We start from the raw sequence: 19,482 nt of genomic DNA, 5'->3' as shown, positions 1-19,482 counted from the left end.
ATCATTTCTATGAAGTAGGTACTATGGTTATCCCCATTTCACAGAGAAGGTAACTGAGGCACAGGAAGTTCTTTAGAACTTGCCCAAGGTTTACACAGCTGGTAAGCGGCGAGTGACAAAGCTGGGATTCAAACCGTGGCAAAGGGTTTCTCATATCCTCTCGTGAAACTATTGTTAAGTTTCACAGTGAAACTCATACCCTCATAATTTACTGCTAACTTTGTAAATGGGTACAACTTTATTGTAAAGCAATATGGTAAATATATCAAGAGTAATAAAAATATTCATGCCCTTTGACCTACTAATCCCATTCCTGGGAAATATTCCAAAGCTGCGTACATGCAGATATATCCATTACTGTAGTATTGGAAATCATGATTGTCCATCAGTTGGTGAATAATTAGATATATTCTGGTAGATCAGCTCAATGGAATATCAAGCAGTCATGGACAATTAAATTATGAAATGATGCAGCTGCATATATATATATATATATATATATATATATATATATATATATTTGCAACGTAATGTTAAAAAAAAAAATATAAAGTTGCATGTTTCAAATTATGTGCACATGACCCAACAAAAAAGAAGAATGAAGACAAACTAGGCAAATTATGGAGTCTAACGAAGAGATTACTGATGATTATTCTTTCTTTCAAAATTTCCCTTTAGTCAACTACACTTCAATTTAAAATAAAAAATAAAATAAAGTTGCCCATCAGCTTGTTACGGTAGTGCTGTTATAAATCAGACCTGGAGAAAGGGAAGCATGTCAAAGTATTTATGAGAGTAAGCTACATTTCCACAAACCATGAGCATTCAGAAGAAAATGTGCAACAGGGATGGTTCGATTCTATCTAAATATTCACGGAGGGGGCTCCCACCTGCCAGGGAAGGAGCGGGCTCCTGCTGGCAGCTGGAATTAGCACCGCTCTCAGCCGCTGTGTTAGCGAACTCCAGCTGAGAGGAACTCTGTGAGGATTCCAGGCCTAACCTCAATCCCACAAATCACGGTAACAGTGAAAGAAGCAAAGCCAGAGGCTTTTCACACACAAGCACCGATCTAAAGAAACAGAGTCTGGTCGTGAGAAATTGAGGTTCAGATCTCCTCTCAGAGGACAATTTAAGAGTGTGCCACACATTCTTCACTCCCTCATCTACCTGTGCCAGGTACCACCCAGCAGTGCCTGAGAAAGAGACAAGCGTGATCCTGACCATTTCTTGGATCCACCCTGAAACTCCAAGGCGTGAAACACCTTTGGACCCCCTAAGGGGTCAAGTTGAAGCAAGGAAAAAACAAGACAAAAATGTTCTCTTTAACGGAAACAACCAACCAAGGTGAAACTAAAAGGTTTCAAAGAGATGAATTGTTAGATTCACTAAGGAATAGAGTTGAATGGAGATAAAAACCAAGACAAAAGTACCTGAATAACTAATAAGGGTGAAATTGAATGGTTTCAGAGGGACGGCCTATTATTTTGAATTCAACAACTCTATCAGGGGTCTGTCCATTCTCCAGGTCCCACACAGGTGCCTCCTCCAGAAGCCAGGAGAACGTCCTTCAGTCACTAGGCTTAAGGACGGTGGCAACGCATAGCTTTCCCCACCCCTACCCTTACCATGTTTTACTAACTGGACATAACCCAAAACTATCAATCTGGCTAGGAGAGCCAATCCCTTAAAATTTACTGTAACTAAGTGAAAGTACAAAGTCTTCAGAATTGAAAACCGCCTAAGCCCAAAAGTATTGTCATTTAACCCAAAGTTTTATTGAAAAGATCATTATAGCAAGTAAATGGTTTGTTGAACTGCAGACAAAAACCCATAGGAGACTTTTCAGACAGATGGTGGTGGCCTATAAACACATCATACTTCATTTCGACTGCTCTTAACAGAAAATGCGATATATGGAAGGTGCCTATTGCTTAATTACCATTCCCAGCCCCCCTAACTACCCCTCTGCCCCTTCACACACACACCCCTTTCCTGTTTTCCCCTCTCACACTTTATCTGGAAACATTTTCATAGTTCTCCAGCCATAAACAACCTCACCATCAGCGGATTAGCAAAAGTAATTGGCATTTTAAATTAATCTTCTGCTTATCCTCAACAATGGCTTTGCTGTCATACCAAAAAAACAGAAGGAAGTTCTTCCTCTGCTTAAAAATGACACCTTAAAAGGGTTCAGGACACCACGAGCTGAATATACATTCATGTAAAAGTGCAAAGAAAAATGACATCAGCAGAAACAAACTGTCAATATTTTTTCACCCAAAATGACCGTCCTAAAAACAAACAAACAAACAAAACAAAACAAGGGCCAAGAGTGATCATGATAAATAGGCTTTTTTAAAAAAATGTTTTACTCAAAAAGCGTCCACAGGGAAAGGCCCTAGGCAGAAGTTCAAAAAAGAGCCTTTGTCAGTCCCTGCCTTCAAGTGAAACTTTAGGCCAAAGAATCTTAAGAGTTAGGATCAACTCTGCCCCTCTGCCCCCCTCCCTTCACAGTCCTCAAAGAGCAGACATTAAAACGATTTCAAAGCGGGAATTTAAGAGGGTTTCTGAAAGTTTTCCCTAGCACTCCCATCACTCATCGGGAACTCTCTGGACAGGAATGACACTTGCTAAGTTTTTTCCCCTCTCCCTCCCTCCACCTGTTGTCCCAAGTCTCCCTGGTAAGCCAGGGCCATTCGCACTTTCTGCCTGAATGACACAGTCTTCTCTGCAATCCCGTGTCTCCTCTTCCACCCAAGTGGCTGCTCCTAAATTGGAGCCCCTGGAAAAATACGTACCAATTAGGGGTTACTTGATATCTACACATCACAGAATGGTCATTAGGTTGGTGGGTTGGTTGGTTTCCTTTTTTTCTCGTATTATGATGATGATGATTATTTCAGTATAATGACTAACGCCTCCTTAACTGTCCAGATATAAGTGAAGCTGGGATGGGTGAAGACACACAAACTAAGATAGCAGAGTTATCCCCCTCTGGGCCTCCCACTGTAGGTAGACCCAAATTCCAGGCGGGATGCTTAGCATAAGTAAGTAATTGAGTTAAGGGAGATCTAAAGAAAGACTTCACGTTCACATTCATATGCTAAACTCAGTTAAAAATAGACTCAAGAAGGGCCTGACTTCACTTTTAATTTTAGCCCGGTGATGAACATGCCCTAAAGACAGAAAGTCACCAGGCATTTTCCTGAGTGCAATGATCTTCATATTTTTATAAAAAGGAAATGCAGCATGTTCTATTAATAAAAGTGCTGTAGCCTCAGTTAAATCCAGACAGTTCGTAAATCAGGGCTCCCTCTGGCTGAGCTTCCCTGGGCCAGCAGCTCACTCACACCCAAGCCCCCAGCAAGTGGACAGGTCACACGCAGTGGGGGAAAGTGAGCTGGACACCAGGGATCAAAGTCCACAAGGTGTGACTCCTAAATACTTCGCAGGTGACCAAGCAGTTCAACCAAGTGCATTTGCCAGGAACTCTTCAAAGGTTTGCGAAAAGAACCACATTTGCCAGGACTGAGCCCTGTGTGTCACAAGACTTAGATTTAGTGAGGAAAGGGGAGCAGGTTAGGGTTAAGGGGTAAATGGGGTAGAAGGGAAAGAAAATGTGGTGCTTCCTTCAGAAAGGACAAGCAATGTCACCTTTTCCTTCCAACCTCAAAGATGGCGAAGTTGAAGTTGGCCTCCAGCTGTCTGGCTGGACTTTTCTATGGACCCACCTACGAAGGATCTTCTCCAGCTACCTTTGGCTATCAAGCCACATAACAAACTCAAACATGGCCAGCTGGGAAAATTACCACCCTTAGAGCCCTGATCGTCCTCACTGAGACTAAATGGTAATTCCAAATGTAAGTAAGGCTGCCCTAGGTCCTGGAGAAAATGCTGGAGAATGTGCTAGGGCTGGAAAAGCAAGACAGGGGTATCCAGACCATAAGACATTCCAAATACACAATCCCCAACGCAGCTTCGGGATTCTCAGGATCCTGGCGAACTAATTATGCTTCTGCTTTCTAATTTCTATGCTTCTAAATTAACATTTAAGAGCTTATGTGATCCTCCCCCAGACTAGATGAGGTAAAGAAACCGAGGCACAGAACAGTAAACTCACAGTTAGTGACAGGCCAAGCTACTTAAACCCAGGTCTCTCTAAATACAAAACCCGGGGTGGGGGGATGGACAGGAAAAGCCCAACAAGGTTTAGGTGGGACGTGTGCAATCTTTCTACCCTCTCTTCTCTCACCCAGGGAAGTTCCCTCCTTCCAAGGAAGACTAACTCTGATGTTTTGGTTTTGACTTGGTTCTTATTTTGTTGTTGCCCCCATTTCCCCATGTTTCTATTATGGCTGCTTGTAAAACCCTATACACTCTCAATCTCAACAATCCCACAATAGTCTAAGCCACAGAGGGACAGAAATTCTACAGAGTCAGATGTTAAGGCCTTGAGCTTTGGGGCCAGACATATGTGAATTACCATCCTAGCCCTTCCAATCGCTAGCTGTGTGATTTCAAGAGCATGCTCCACAGTCCAAAGTTAAACTCAGGAACAGCTGGAATCAGGACTGGCCAACTGACTGAGCTGGTGGGCTTTTTTTTTTTTTTTCCTTTTATTATGGACATGTTCTAACTATACAAAGGTAGAGGAACAGGATAATGAAACCTCCTTTACCTATCACCCAGCTTCAACAATTTTAACTGTTGGTCAATCTTGTTTACTCTCTACCCTACCCATTCTCACCCTCTACACTATTGTTTCAAAGCCAATCCCAGAGTCATTATTTCATCTATAAATACTTGAGTATATAGCTCTGAACTACAATAACTTTATTCTTAACATAATCACAGTATCATTACCAGAGCCATAAATCAATCAATCAATCAATCAATCAATCAATCAATCATTCTTTAGTCTCAATATTTCGTATGTTCAAGTGTCCTAAGTAATCTAATCATTTTCTTGTTTTTTTGAGCTAGGATCCAAATAAAGATTATAGATTAAAAATTACAGACTGGATTATAGACTGGATAAGTATTTTTAATCTGTTTTAATCTATAGAGAACCCCTCCTGCTGATATATCCTTGCAATTTACTTGTTGGAAAAAAAAAAAAAAGGGTCTTCAGGCCTGAAGGATGTCCCACACTCACAACTGGTTGATTTTTATCTCCATAGTACTGTTTTGACATGTTCCTCTGTCCCCTGTATTTTCTACAGAAAAATAGTATTCTGTATTCTACAGAATACTACAGAAAACTAGTAGTTAGACCTTGAGCCTGGCACAGATGAATTCAGGTTTTACCTTTGACAGTGCTGTTTACTTCCTGCTGCATTACCTCGGTGGGTACATGATACCTGAAGTCTTTCTCTTCTGTCACATTAAAAATGATCAGTGGGTTTGAATGCATCAAGCCAATCCATCCCATATAAAGTTTCCCACCAGCTTCGCCTGATGTTTTAGCAGGAACTTACTAACCATGTTGTCTAAACGCATAATTCACTGGAGGATGCAAAATGATGATGGTCCAATTCTATAATTCCTTCTGTGTTTATTAGATAGTATTCTCCTATAAAAAAGAAATTTTCCTCATCAACAGTTTGGATACCCTAAGGTAATCAATAAGAAAGGTCTGATTCTTTCCCTTTCTTGACCAGTTTTCAGAATGAGTTGGTTCCCCAACCTAGTGAGGACCATTGAATTTTTAACTAGGAATGTGACACATTGTAATATATGTAATGTATATCCATCCACTATACTTACACTCCTTAATGCTTAAACTGTTCCATATTTGGGCACTGGGAGGCCATTTAACTTGGCTCTTGAGTCCTTCAGGCAGGACACAAGTGGTCTTTGAAGCTTCTTTGCTTGCTGATACAAGATATTCCAACACAGCTTGTACATTTACTGTCCCAGACCTGGAATCAGCCATTTTTTCTAAGGATCAAAGTTCTCTTTAGTGGGAAGTTGTACTTAGAGGCCACAATCTGGATGCCATGGGTGCTTATTGCTACTAAATTGGCCATTATTTCTAGGCATTTCAGTGGACAAAGTTAGGAAATACTTTTTTATTTGTTAAAGAGAAAATATATCAGGAATTCACACTGACATTTCCAATTCAAATTTAGGATTACAGGATTTTTACTTAACATCTTTAATTATGAAACTGTTCTTTTTTTATATACTGGAAACACTGGTTTCTGATGGTTTTAACACAATTACTTACTATATATGTATAAAATATTTTATATATAATTGTTTCATAATAGTAATACCAATATCATTACTAACAATATTACTGAAAATGGTTTAAGATTTACTTGGAATTTATTTTGAACTTAAGATACATTCCACCAGAGGGGCGCCTGGGTGGCTCAGTCAGTTAAGTGTCCAACTTCAGTTCAGGTCATGATCTCATGGTTTGTGGGTTTGAGCCCCACCTCAGGCTCTGTGCTGACAGCTCAGAGCCTGGAGCCTGCTTTAGATTCTGTGTCTCCCTCTCTCTCGGCCCCTCCTCTGCTCATGCTGTGTGTCTCTCTCTCTCAAAAACAAACATTAAAAAAAAGGTACATTCCACTACAGATGTATAATCAAATTACTGTGTTTTAAAGTTATGTGAAATTAATTTTCTGTGTAGGTGTGTGTGTATTTTTTTAATATATCTTTTTCCTATTCTCCCTTTTCTTACACAAATGGGAGCAACTATTTACATTTTCTATACCCTGTTTTTTTTCCCCTTGACATATCCCGGAGATTTCTTTATTTTTTTTAATATTTATTTATTTTTGCGAGAGAGTAAGTGGGGGGCAGAGAGAGAGGGAGACAGAGAATCCAAAGCAGGCTCTGCGTGGTCAGCACAGAGCTCGACATGGGGCTCGAAGTCACAAACCACGTGATCATGACCTGAGCCGAAATCAAGGGTCGGATGCTCAACCGACTCAGCCGCCCAGGCATCCCTCTGAGATTTCTTCTAACGGCACACAGAGATAGTCCTCATTGTATGGGAGGACGCAGCCAAATGTACTCACTAATCCCCTATTGCTGGATATGTGTTCGTCCTAGTCTTTTGGGCCCCTACTGCAAGGGACTGAGCGAGACCTAGCCCTTCCTGTTCTTCGTCCAGCATCAAGATCCCACCAAATGCACAGCTTGGGTCTCTGCCAAAGAGAGTCCAATGAGACCAGCCACTGTCAGAGCCAGCCTGTCATACAAGTACTGAGTCACTGATGCCTGGGGCCAAGAGGAGCGGCCCAGTTCCGCACCTTCTTTTACTTCCAAGAATGACACAGGACCAGAGGCTATGATATTCCCATATCTTGCACTTTCGTTACATCCTCCTGCACCACCAAACACATACAGCTCACAGCTTACATGGGCTCAGAGAAGAAACAAATGCCACTGTGTAAGTGTCTAAGTTTGACACTTTTACTAACAGTTCATGCAGTCCTTCAAACAAATATTCAGGGAGCTGCTTCTGGGTGCCAGGCATTGCCCTTACGTTGGGCGGGGGGTGTAAATCACTGAATGAAACGCTTCTGCTCCTGGAGAGTTTATGTGACACGTGACACAGGCTGGGTGGGAGGAGACACACAGACAGTAAAAACACAGTAAGTGAAGTAAGTTATATCAGCTATTAAGAGAAAACGTGCTACGGTTGAAAACAAAGCAAAGTAAGGGAGATTGGACGGGGAGATGCAGAATGCAATTTTAATAGGGCGGCGGAGCAGAAATCATGGGCGTTAAGTTATGTTCTGGGCAACTCCTTTCTTTTTCCTTTTCCTTTTTTTTTTTTTTAATTAGTCAAAAAAAACCTTCATTTGTTTATTTAGCTTTCGGACTCTGTGATTGTGCCTTCAACACTTTCACAACGATTTTCTGCTCCTCAATAAGGAAAGCACGCTTGATCCTGTCACGGACACACTTAGCGCACATGGAACCACCACGGCCCTACTGACGTGTTTTTTTCATTTCATAAGAACCTTAGGCCTCACGGCACGAACTCCTTAGCCTGGGCACGCACCACATGCGGATTGATGCTGTCCCAACCTCCTTGGAAAGGTAAACAATGCCATTACCAGGGGCTCAGGGTGGCCTCGTTTTGTCTGAGGCTGTATTGTAGGACAGCTTACGACAGTGCGTCAAACACTGGACCCTTCTGGAAGCCTCTTGACACCATCCCAGGAAGAGGAAAAAGAAAGCGTTTGTGAGTTCAAAGGCCAAATGGGCAACTCCTTTTTGCAGCTGCCACTGGTCAACTGCCCAATTATCATTGCCACCATTAAACTGTCATTATCACAAATGTCAAGGTAATAATAAAGTATCTTGGTGTCACAGCTGTCTTCAGTTATGTTGTTTTAGCAATTGCTTGAAGTAAACATAGTGTTTGCTTAGGACTTAAAAAAGACTAAAAAAAAACAAAAACATTTTTGTTGTCCAGAAATTTCTGTTGTTGAAAGCTTTGATGCAACAGGATTCAAGGGGTATTCTGAGTGGTCATTTCCACCCTCTCTATTTGGATCAAAGATGAAGAAATCCAGCCTGGAAACTGCCTGTACCTTGAAAGGCACAATCGGGTCCCTGGCTGGAGAGGAAGCCTGGTTCCATTATGATGCACGTGTATTCAGCACTTTATTCTCCTCAAAGCGTGTTCCCTTGTCATCTCACTGATGGTTATAACAAACCCCACATCCTGTAACAAGCCCACACCCTGACCCCCTTTAACAAAGGTGGGACCTAAGAGACTCAGTGCCCTATCTCTGCTAACACAGTGACGTGAAGGTACAGCCAGACCACAGCTTGGGTTTCTTATACCTCCTGGGTCTGTTCCCCAACCCCCACCCCCACCCCTTACACCACCTCTCCAAACATCAAGGCAGGCTGTTTGTGTTCCTCCAGCCTTTTCAGACAGGCAGGCAGAATAACGCATACATTGGAGAAAACCAAATTTCGCTCCCACATCAATTCGCACCCATGAGACCCTTCTGAGTGGGTTTTTTCATCATAAAGTCCATTAGATCTATAGTTAGGTGGCTGTCAACTTGCTCCTTCTGTCATATTCAACAAACTATGTGCCAGGGACCCTGTCAGATGCTAGGGACACCAAGATGAAAGACACTGGCCCCAACCTGAAGGACTTGGTGGAGTCTTCAGGGGTGGACCAACAAGAGGCAAGCGTGGAGTAAACACTACAGTGGGGGGCCACAAGGCCTCACAGGATAGGAGCACCCAGCCCATGTTCTTGTGTGGTGTCGGGGACAGTTCCCTATAAGACATGAGGTCTAAGCAGAATCCATAATCAGGAAAGGAAGGTTAGAGTTGAGGAGAAAAGGTAGTGCAGGGCGAGAGAGCAGGAGGCAGTTAGGGCCAGGCGTGGACAGTTAAGTGGGGGCTGTTCCAGAAAGAGCTTCTAAGCAGTCTGAATCTCAACCTACAGGCAACAAGATGCTACAGCAGGGCTTTGAGCAAACAGACAAGATTAAGGCTGAACTGGTGTGGAGAAGAGAAAGATCTGAGGACAGGCCCAGCTGGAGGCAGGGGCAGAAGCTGGGAGGCTTGAATGAAGGCAGTGGCAGTCAGCTCAGAGGCGGGGAAAGATTCACCAGAAAGGGAGAAGGACGTACAAGTTGGAACAGGACAGAAGGCCTGGCTCCGAGCCGGCGGCCTCCGATCGTTGGTTAGGGACCCCTCAACTACTGGTAACTGCCTACCTGTTTCATGAGCTTGCTGGGATTAAATGGGACAAGCGAGGGGGGAAAAGGTGTCCTGTGAGCCCTATAGCACAGCAGGAACACGGTGCCATTCACTCAACCCCCGCACTGTTACATCTGTAGACACCTCATCACTAGGAGACTTAAAATTACTCACAGGCACGTAAGTTTCCTCTGCTCACTAGAGAATTGAAGTAGATGATCTCTGGGTCCCTTCCAGCTTGAAGTTCTGCAGTTTTGTCATCTTATCCATCTTGTGTCCCAGTTTCCACGGTAATAATTATTTCTCCAATGAAAAATTACTGGACGAAGATTCATCAGTAGAAGAAAAAGAGAAACTAAGCTGATGAGTGACTGACCCTGAAAACTAAGATGAAAAAGTGTGTGTCCTTTTTTTTGTTTGTTTACTTTTTTTATTTTTCTTAATCTTTATTTATTTTTGAGAGAGAGAGAGACAGAGAGACAGAGTGCAAGCGGGGGAGGAACAGAGAGGGAGGGAGACACAGAATCCGAAGCAGGCTCCAGGCTCCGAGCTGTCAGCACAGAGCCTGACGCGGGACCCAAACCCATGAACCGTGAGATCATGACCTACGCTGATGACGGACACTTAACTGACTGAGCCACATAGGCGCCCCTAATATTTACTTATTTTTGAGAGAGTACACGTGGGGGAGAGGCAGAAAGAGGTGACAGAGGATCCAAGAATCCAAAGCAGGCTCCACACTGACAGCAGAGAGCCCAATGCAGGGCTCAAACTCACAAAGTGTGAGATCATAACCTGAGCTGAAGTCGGACACTTAACTGACTAAGCCACCCAGGTGCCCCTAACATGTGTGTTCTTTAAATGCCTTGAAGGGTTGGAGCACCTGGGTGGCTCAGGTTCGTGAGTTCAAGCCCCGCATCAGGCCCTGCGCTGAGCCTGCTTGGGATTCTCCCTTTCTCTCTCTGCCCCTCCCTTGCTCATGCTCTCCCTCTCTCTCAAAATAAATAAAGAAATTTAAATAAATAAATACATAAACATCTTGAAGGGTCATATTTAACACGCTCTGTTCAAAGACCCAATAATAAAAATTCAAAGGTGTTTTCAGCCAAAAGTGATTCTTATCATTTTTATCTTATCTTATTTGATTTTATCGTGTCATCTCCTAATAGGTTAAATTATCATTGACCAAATATTTACCCAAGAAAACTAAAAGATGTGTTCACATAAATACTTGTAAAGGGATATTCATACCAGCTTTATTTGTAAAAGCCAAAACCTGGAAACAACCTAAATATACATCAACAGGTGAACGGATAAACAATTTATGATATATCCATAAACTGGAATACCACTTGACAATAAAAAGTTCCAAACTTTTGGTATGTGGAAAAAAAAAGGGGGGGGGGAATGAACTTTAAAATCGTATGCTGAAAAACAAACCCACAGAATGGAAAAAAATATTTGCAAATCACGTATCTGACAAAGGTCTAGTAACCAGAATTTATGAAGGGCCCTCACAATTTCACACAAAAAAGATAAACAATGAAATTTTTAAATGGACAAAGGACTTAAAAGACATTTCTCTAAAGGAGATATACAAATGGTTTTGTTGCACAAGAGAAGATACTCAACATCATTACTCATTAGGGAAATACAAACCCAAATCACAATGAGATACCATTTATACCCACTAGAATGGCCATAATTTAAAACAAAAAAACAAAAAAAAAAAGGAAAATAACAAGTGTTGGCAAGGTTGTGGAGAAATAAGACTACTCATTCATTGCTGGTGAGACTATAAAACGGTGCAGCCACTTAGGGAAACAGTTTGGAGGTTCCTCAACAAATTAAACACAGAATCACCGTATGACTCAGCAATTCCAATCCCAGATATATACCCAAAAGAATTAAAAAATGATGTCCAAGCAAAAACCAGTACATAGATGTTCACAGCAGCACTATTCACAATAGTCAAAAGGTAGAAAAAACCAAAAGCCACCAACCAATGTATGGATAAAAAGTTGTCTCTCCATATAATGGAATATTATTCAACAATAAAAAGGAATAAAGTACTAACACAGGCTACAACATGGGTTAACCTTAAAAAACATTATGTTAAGTGAAAGAAAGCCTGATGCAAAAGGCCATATATAGCATGTTTCCATTTATATAAAACATCCAGAAAAGGCAAATCCATAGAGACAGAAAACAGATTAGTGGTTGTCAGGCCTGGGGGAGGAGGGAATGGAGAATAACTGCTCACTGCACACAGGGTTTCCTTTTGGGATGATGCAAATGGTCTGGAGCTAGACAGTGGTAATGGTTGCACAACCTCGTGAACGTACCAAACACTAGTTAATTACACTTTAAAATAGCGAAAATGGGGGTGCCCGGCTGGATCAGTTGGTAGAGCATACGTCTCTTGATCTCAGGGTTGTGAGTCTTAGCCCCACGCTGAGCACAGAGATTTATTTTAGAAAATTAAATTTTTTTTAATTTTAAAAATTAATTTTTTTTTATTTAAAAAATTAAAAAATAAATAAATAAATTGGGGTGCCTGGGTGGATCAGTCAGTTAGGCAACAGGCTCCTGGTTTCGGCTCAGGTCGTGATCTCACAGGTTCGTGGGTTCAAACCCCGCGTCAGGCTCTACATCGGCAGTGTGGAACCTGCATGGGATTCTCTGTCTCTGCCTCTGTCTCTGTCTCTGCCCCTCCCCCCTCTCTCCCTCCCTCCCTCTTTCAATAAATAAATAAACTTTCAAAAATAAATAAATAAATAATAAAAATGAGGGTGCCTGGGTGGCTCAGTCGGTTAAGCGTCTGACTCTCCATTTTGGCTCAGGTCATGATCTCATAGTTCGCGAGTTCAAGCCCCACATCGGGCTCTGCGCTGACAGTGTGGAGTCTGCTTGGGATTCTCTCTCTCTCCACCCCTACCCCATTTGCTCTCTACCAAAATAAATAAACAAACTAAAAACATATAAATAAATTTTAAAAATAAAATAGCTAAAACAGTAAATGCTATGTGTATTGTGTCACAATTTAAAAAAAAAATTTCCCCAAAAATCATTATGTTGAGTGAAAGAAACCAGGCCAACAACATCAACAAAAACTATGATCCCATTTGTATAAAATTCTAGAAAAAGCAAAAACTCAGGTACCACGATGGAAAAGCAGATGGGTAGGTGCCTGAGAGCGGAGAGGGTTAAGAGAAAGAGCAGAAGATAAATTATAAAAGGCACGGGGGCCCCTGGGTGGTTCAGTCAGTTAAGTGTCCGACTTCAGCTCAGGTCATGATCTCACGATGTGTGGGTTCGAGCCCCATGTCAGGCTCTGTCCTGACAGCTCAAAGCCTGGAGCCTGCTGCAGATTCTGTGTCTCCCTCTCTCTGCCCCTCCCCCACTTGTGCTCTGTCTCTCCAAAATAAATAAATGTAAAAAAAAAATTTTTTTTTAAGGCATGAAGAAACTCACAGTGGTAATAAAAATGTTTACTGCCTTGATTATGTGATGGATGCTTTAAACATGTACAGCTTAGCGTACTTCAATTATACCTCTGTAAAACTGAAAAACAACCCAAAAGGTTTTAAAAATCATCACTTACAAAATAGACTTACTAAATTTTTATTTGAAACACCCTGAGGAACTCATTGTTTAAAGGATCTTTACTGTAAACCCTTTCACAGGTCAAAAGCAAACAATCCTGTCCTGATTTACTGACTCCATTAAAGTCTGGTTTTTACATACAACGGTGTCTTAAAGCGAAAGGACACCTGTAACAAAGTCTGCTAAGACCATTCATGAAGTGTGTCTGGAGCAGACTAAGGGAGCTTGGTGTTGCCATGTTTCAAGTCAGGAATTCTTGCTATTAATAGGAGCCTAGGATACTTTAATCATTGCGGAATCCTGGTTTTCTGAATTGGTTTAAAAATGCTGTGGTCGAACTTGGCAGACGCTCTCTTTGCAAATCAAACGATCGTATCTGTTATGATTTTAGCACATGTTGAGAGGATTATAAGTGTTTATATACTCTCTGTGAGCATCAAATTCAGGTCTTGCCTAACATGCGTAACAAGCAGAGTAAGGCGGCAAATCAAATGCCAGAGTCAGATTGGCTCATGGAATTTAAATTGGGATATGGATTTCACTTTAAACCAAAAGGCACACTCAAAGCTAGAAGAAGAAAGAAAGGAAAAAAGAAACAGGAAATAATGTTTTTAATTGTAATGTTTAGTTATTCTCAAATTCAATCAACCTACTTTCAGATGTATTTCAGCAATTTTTTCTATAATATTTTCCTTGCCAAGTGATGAGTTTTTTATCAATTATTTTGAGGACAAAGATATTTACATACAGATGATATGATCACATTAATTTATAAAACATTCTCTCATCCCAGCCTCACATTACTCGTTTTTTCATAAATATTATTATTTTTTAGCTTTGCTGAGTCCTTGTAAGTTTGTAACATGATTTCTTCATTTTTTTAAATGTTTATTTATTTTTAAGAGAGAGAGATAGAGCATGAGTGGGGGAGGGACAGAGAGAGAGAGAGGGAGACACAGGATCCATAGCAGGCTCCAGGCTCCGAGCTGTCAGCACAGAGCCCTATGTGGGGCTCGAAGTCATGAATCGCAAGATCATGACCTAAGCTGAAGCTGGACGCTCAACCAACTGAGCCACCCAGGCGCCCCTGATTTCCTCATTTGTAAAATGAGGAGAATAACAGCACTTACCTCACGGAATTATTGTTGGACTTAATGATTAAATGCATGTAGCATACACAAGGTTCTTAGAGTAGTTGGTGGCACACAGGAAGCATCCAATGAATGTTAGTTGTTACTCACTTTATTATCGTTCCCTTTTATAGATGAGACCACTGAGGCTCAGGGAGAGTGGTGGCAAAGCTGAATCTAGAACACAGAGCAGGCTTGCTCTGGATTCTTTTCGCCACTCCACACCATGTTCCCCACCCATACATATTTTGTGCATGAAAATAAGAGCACCAATCTGGAAGAGGCAAAAATAGCTATGTAATTTAAATCTAAAAAGCATGAACAAACTGGTAGGCACAGACCAGCTCCGGGACTCACCCAGTTTAGGCTCCAGGGCAAGTCATGAGTCATTTTTAAAGTCTGCTTCATATAGTGGTTTTGAAAAGGAAAATAAATGGTTTCTGTAAAGGGCTGACTTAGCTTCAAGAGGATGCCTAAAAACGTCGTGTGAGCTAGCAAAACTTACATTAGCATCGATTCATGCCATGAGCATGAAGGGGGATTTATATTCTCTCTGTAAGAACATTAGAAAGTACTGCAGCCCGTGACAAAATGCCTGCCGTGGAGGTTAAGTGGGAAGTGAATGGCCCCATCGGTGAAGTCAGGATGAGAAAAATCCAGTCTCCCGATAGTATCTAAGGGCCTATACAACACACACATATTCACAAGGCCTACTGATTTAAACCATTTACCCAAACTAATCCATTCTAACGTGAATTTATTTATCATTTCAGTCCCACATTTCATTGAAGGGGCTTTTAAAACATGGTGAAATTAAAAGAGAAAACCACAGGAGCACCTGGCTGGCTCAGTCAGGAGAGCACGTGACTCTTGATCTTGGGGTCAGGAGTTCAAGCCCCACGTTGGACACAGAGCTTACTGAAAAAAATAAAATATATTTAAAAATTTATTTTTTTATTTTTTTTTTCTTCAACGTTTATTTATTTTTGGGACAGAGAGAGACAGAGCATGAACGGGGGAGGGGCAGAGAGAGAGGGAGACACAGAATCGGAAACAGCCTCCAGGCTCTGAGCCATCAGCCCAGAGCCTGACGCGGGGCTTGAACTCATGGACCGCGAGATCGTGACCTGGCTGAAGTCGGACGCTTAACCGACTGCACCACCCAGGCGCCCCTAAAAATTTTTTTTTAATATTCATTTATTTTTGAGAGACAGAGAGAGACAGCATGAGCGGGAGAGGGCAGAGAGAGAGAGGGAGACCCAGAATAGGAAGCAGGCCCCAGGCTCTGAGCTGTCAACACAGAGCCTGACACAGGGCTCGAACTCACAAGCCGTGAGATCACAAAGAGAAAAAATGTCCTGTTACGATGGAGAGATCCGTCAGTGATGACGTTAACCAACAGATCAAACTTAGTGCAATACACAGCATCCACTGCAGATCCTTGCCAAAATGCTTAACCTGAATTTGGCCATGAGGAAATAATAACATATCCAGATCATGGCTCATTCTACAAGACAACATAGCCTGGTATCTTCGGTCATGAAGAACAGAAAAAGGTGGGTACAGTTGTTAAGTTAAAAGAGACCTCACAGGGGTGCCTGGGTGGCTCAGTAGGTAAAGCATCCAACTTCGACTTCAGCTCAGGTAGTGATCTCACGGTTCTCGAGTTCAAGCCCTGTGTTGGGCTCTGTGCTGACAGCTCAGAGCCTGGAGCCTGCTTCGGATTCTGTGTCTCCCTCTCTCTCTGCCCTTCCCCATTGTGCTCGCTCGCTCGCTCTCTCAAAAAGAAACGTTAAAAAATAATAATAATAAAATAAAATAAATAAAAGAGACATCATAAACAAATGCACTTGTGAATCTCAGCCAGGGGATTTTAAAAAGAGCTATAGGAGACATTTTTCTGAAAATGGGAAAAGCTAAAAACCTAGTGTTCATTAGGGAAAATTATTTAAGACTAATTTCCTTTGTTATGGTAACAGAACTACAGTTATGCAACTTACATACTTCAAGGACAAAAAACCCCAAAATGTGATGCCTGGCTTGTCTGGCAGAATGAAATAGAGCATGAGATGCTCTGGAGAGGCCAGTCTACCGCCATTTGCAGAAAACCCACGGGGGTGGGGGTTGGGGGTTGGACAGGGAGCAGAGAGAAGGTAACATACCTAAGGATGCTTTTCAAGTCCCCTTGGGGGATTGAGCAGACTAGTGCCAGGAGATAAATGGCTGTTTTATGAATGTTCTCCATTTCTCTCTTCTCCATCTCCAGGCACACAACAGGGTAGCCTAGCAGAAAATACAATACACAGGGCGATGAGGGTTCCTGCGCCAACCCGACCACTGCCCTTGCAGCGTGACCTTGAATAATTCACTTGCCTTCTCTGATGCTCACTTGCCTTACCTAGAAAAACAGGACGGCTGGGCTAAAGCAGCTCTCAGAGGCCTTCCAGGTCTGAAGTCTAAGACACAAACGGGCAGTTCAGTCTTAAAGATAGTGCAAAACCAATATGAAATGCCTATTCCTAGTTTTGTTTTTAAAAAACAGAAAGTTTTGGGGCGCCTGGGTGGCTCAGTCAGTTGGGCGTCCGACTTCAGCTCAGGTCATGATCTCACAGTCTGTGAGTTCGAGCCCCATATCGGGCTCTCCGCTGACAGCTCAGAGCCGGGAGCCCGCATCAGATTCTGTGTCTCCCTCTCTCTCTGCCCCTCCCCTGCTCATGCTCTGTCTCTCTCTGTCTCAAAAATAAACAAAAACATTAAAAAAAAAGAAAACAGAGTTTTATTTTTTCTGATTATAAAATTGATACATACTCACTGAAAAAAAAGTAGAAAGTGTTAAAAAAAAAAAAAAAACCACACACACTAATATTGAATCACCTAGAGTTAGAACTATTGTTAGCATCTTTGTATTTGTTTAATGTTTCTCCAGACTTTCAGGTACCTGCACACACACTCACATACCTTTTTTTAAAACGTGACATCCCTTGTAACATGCTGTTTGTACTTTTTGTTGTAGTTAACAATACTATATTCCCTATTACATTCCATATGATTTTATATTCCATAGTAATAAACATAAGAGAACATTATTATTGTAATTGCCGAATGGTACATGAGGAGCAAGCAGTGGTTTATTTTCTCAACTGGGAAACATTTAGCAGGTTTCTAATTTTTTGTTCTTCTAGACAATGCTGTAGTAACTCTCCCGTGCTCATCCTCATTATGCATATAATGTAAAGTCTATATATAAAGCAAGATTTAACCACTCAACTCATTCCCCTTTTATGCAGAAGGTTAAAAAGTATCTTTTCAAGTGTCAAACAAATCCTCTCCGTAACTGGAGTCTACGGGATGACGCTGCTAGTCCTGAGGTCGCAGGGCCCCAAGGAGACCCAGTCCTTGGGAGGCTCTGGAAACATTTCGTCTCTTCATGGAGGCCACCCGGAAGCCTGAGGCTCTGCTTTTGAACACTCAGGATCTCTTCGCGAAGTGTTTTTCAGGCTGAGGTCTGGGCGGCTCCCTGGGGCCCACGGGGGCCGACTGACTGCGCCGCACGGTTCCGGACTCCACGTCCAGCCCAGCCCAGCCCCGCTCCGAGAGACGCGGGCGCAGGTCCTGTTGACGTTTTGTGCCTCTGAAAACAACACGGTCACCAAACACACTCCCACCTGCCCGGGTTGAATACAATCCAACTTAGACAAATGAAAAGTATTGCCTCCTGCATTGAAAACAGCGCTCTTTTTGAACACTCAAGTATTCACTTCAACAGTCCCAAGTAATTAACATTCCAAAATAATTTTTATTTTTAAAAATTTCTGGTGATCAGAAAACAGTATAAAACGTATGCCTTGTCACTGACATTTCTATCTACTTTTCTGACTTAAAATTATAACACCGATCTAAATACACTTTGCAAATGTTGGAGGAAACATTTGATTTCTTTTTGTAATTATTGCTGTTGCCATGTCACTGACATTTCTATCTACTTTTCTGACTTAAAATTATAACACTGATCTAAATACACTTTGCAAATGTTGGAGGAAACATTTGATTTCTTTTTGTAATTATTGCTGTTGCCATGTGTGAGCAATCTCACAAACATGTACCTATGCCCATGGCTAAAATATAACTGATATGGGATATATTCTGTATCAGATGTATAGGAGAGGGGAGGCATTCTATACTGATGATTACTCAACCATATTCCTGGAGATTCACATAACTTTTTCTTGAAAGGAAAAATTTTTTTCCAGCCTCCAGAGAGGCTGGATTAAGAAGGTTAATTGGCTTGTCCAGGTCACTCGTTCCCAGTCCAGGGTTTTCTTTTCCTCTTGGACCCTCTTGGTCAGAAACCCAATAATTAATTTAGATCAAAGATGTGCATTTTACATTCTCCAACACCAGGCAGATCCTAGATCATTTTAGTCATCAATGAATTCAAAGTAATCTAAATGATTACATCAATGAATTCAAAGTAATCTACAAGAAGTAACTTAATGAAATTAAAACATATTTAAAATACTGTATAGATGACCTTGTCTACTCCTTTAGCATCATGATGCAAGAGGTCAGGTTTAAAGCTGAGTGTAATAAGAGCCAAAAACATATTTGGGAAACAATCTATAGACAAGTTGCAAAATCTGAGACGTATTTAAGATGTCCAGACAGCCGTGAGTGGCGGTTTCCAGGCTTGGGCCAGAGCGGGAAGTGGCCACTGAAAACTGATGGGTCATTACTGTGATCGAGAGAAAGCAGGTGCATAGAAAGGGCAGCAGCAAATGGCCCTGGTGCATCCTTAAAGCAAATACCCACATTAAAGAAGGGAAAAGTGGCGTGAAAACTATCTTCATGGGATGACAACCACCCCTGAACACATGCATGACCCCCAGCCTTTTGTCTCTGAACACATGGAAAGATTTATTCACCAAACTAAACTGCAAGTTATTAGCACATCCTCATGCAAGCTGTTTAACTGCGCCTTTTGCTCATAAAGTACATTCACATCAATATGTACCATCTCCCTGACAGATGTGCTGTCGTCGAGTTGGAAAAGTTG

The 19,482-nt window shown here is 41.8% G+C and overlaps 1 protein-coding gene and 1 pseudogene across 4 annotated transcripts in view; both read right to left on the bottom strand.

Moving 5' to 3' along the window:
- RBM20 (RNA binding motif protein 20) overlaps positions 1 to 19,482 on the bottom strand; it is a 196,022-nt gene that overhangs the window by 170,384 nt on the left and 6,156 nt on the right. The window contains exon 1 of one of the 4 annotated variants that reach the window (XM_086680844.1): positions 2,799 to 5,396. The exons of the other annotated variants lie outside the window; for them this stretch is intronic. Within the exon in view, the coding sequence (XP_086536970.1) occupies positions 2,799 to 2,827 (29 nt within the window). The 5' untranslated portion in view covers positions 2,828 to 5,396. Of the gene's footprint in view, positions 1 to 2,798; positions 5,397 to 19,482 lie in introns of those variants that run through there. 4 annotated transcript variants of the gene reach the window in all.
- On the bottom strand, positions 7,748 to 8,289 carry LOC112854692 (large ribosomal subunit protein eL34 pseudogene; annotated as a pseudogene).

The sequence above is a fragment of the Puma concolor genome, chromosome D2 (assembly GCF_028749965.1).
Source record: "Puma concolor isolate L17-30 chromosome D2, mPumCon1.1.hap2, whole genome shotgun sequence".
Taxonomy (NCBI): Eukaryota; Metazoa; Chordata; class Mammalia; order Carnivora; family Felidae; genus Puma; species Puma concolor.
Note: the sequence above shows the minus strand (reverse complement) of the source record. Positions and strands in the feature narration are given on the sequence as shown.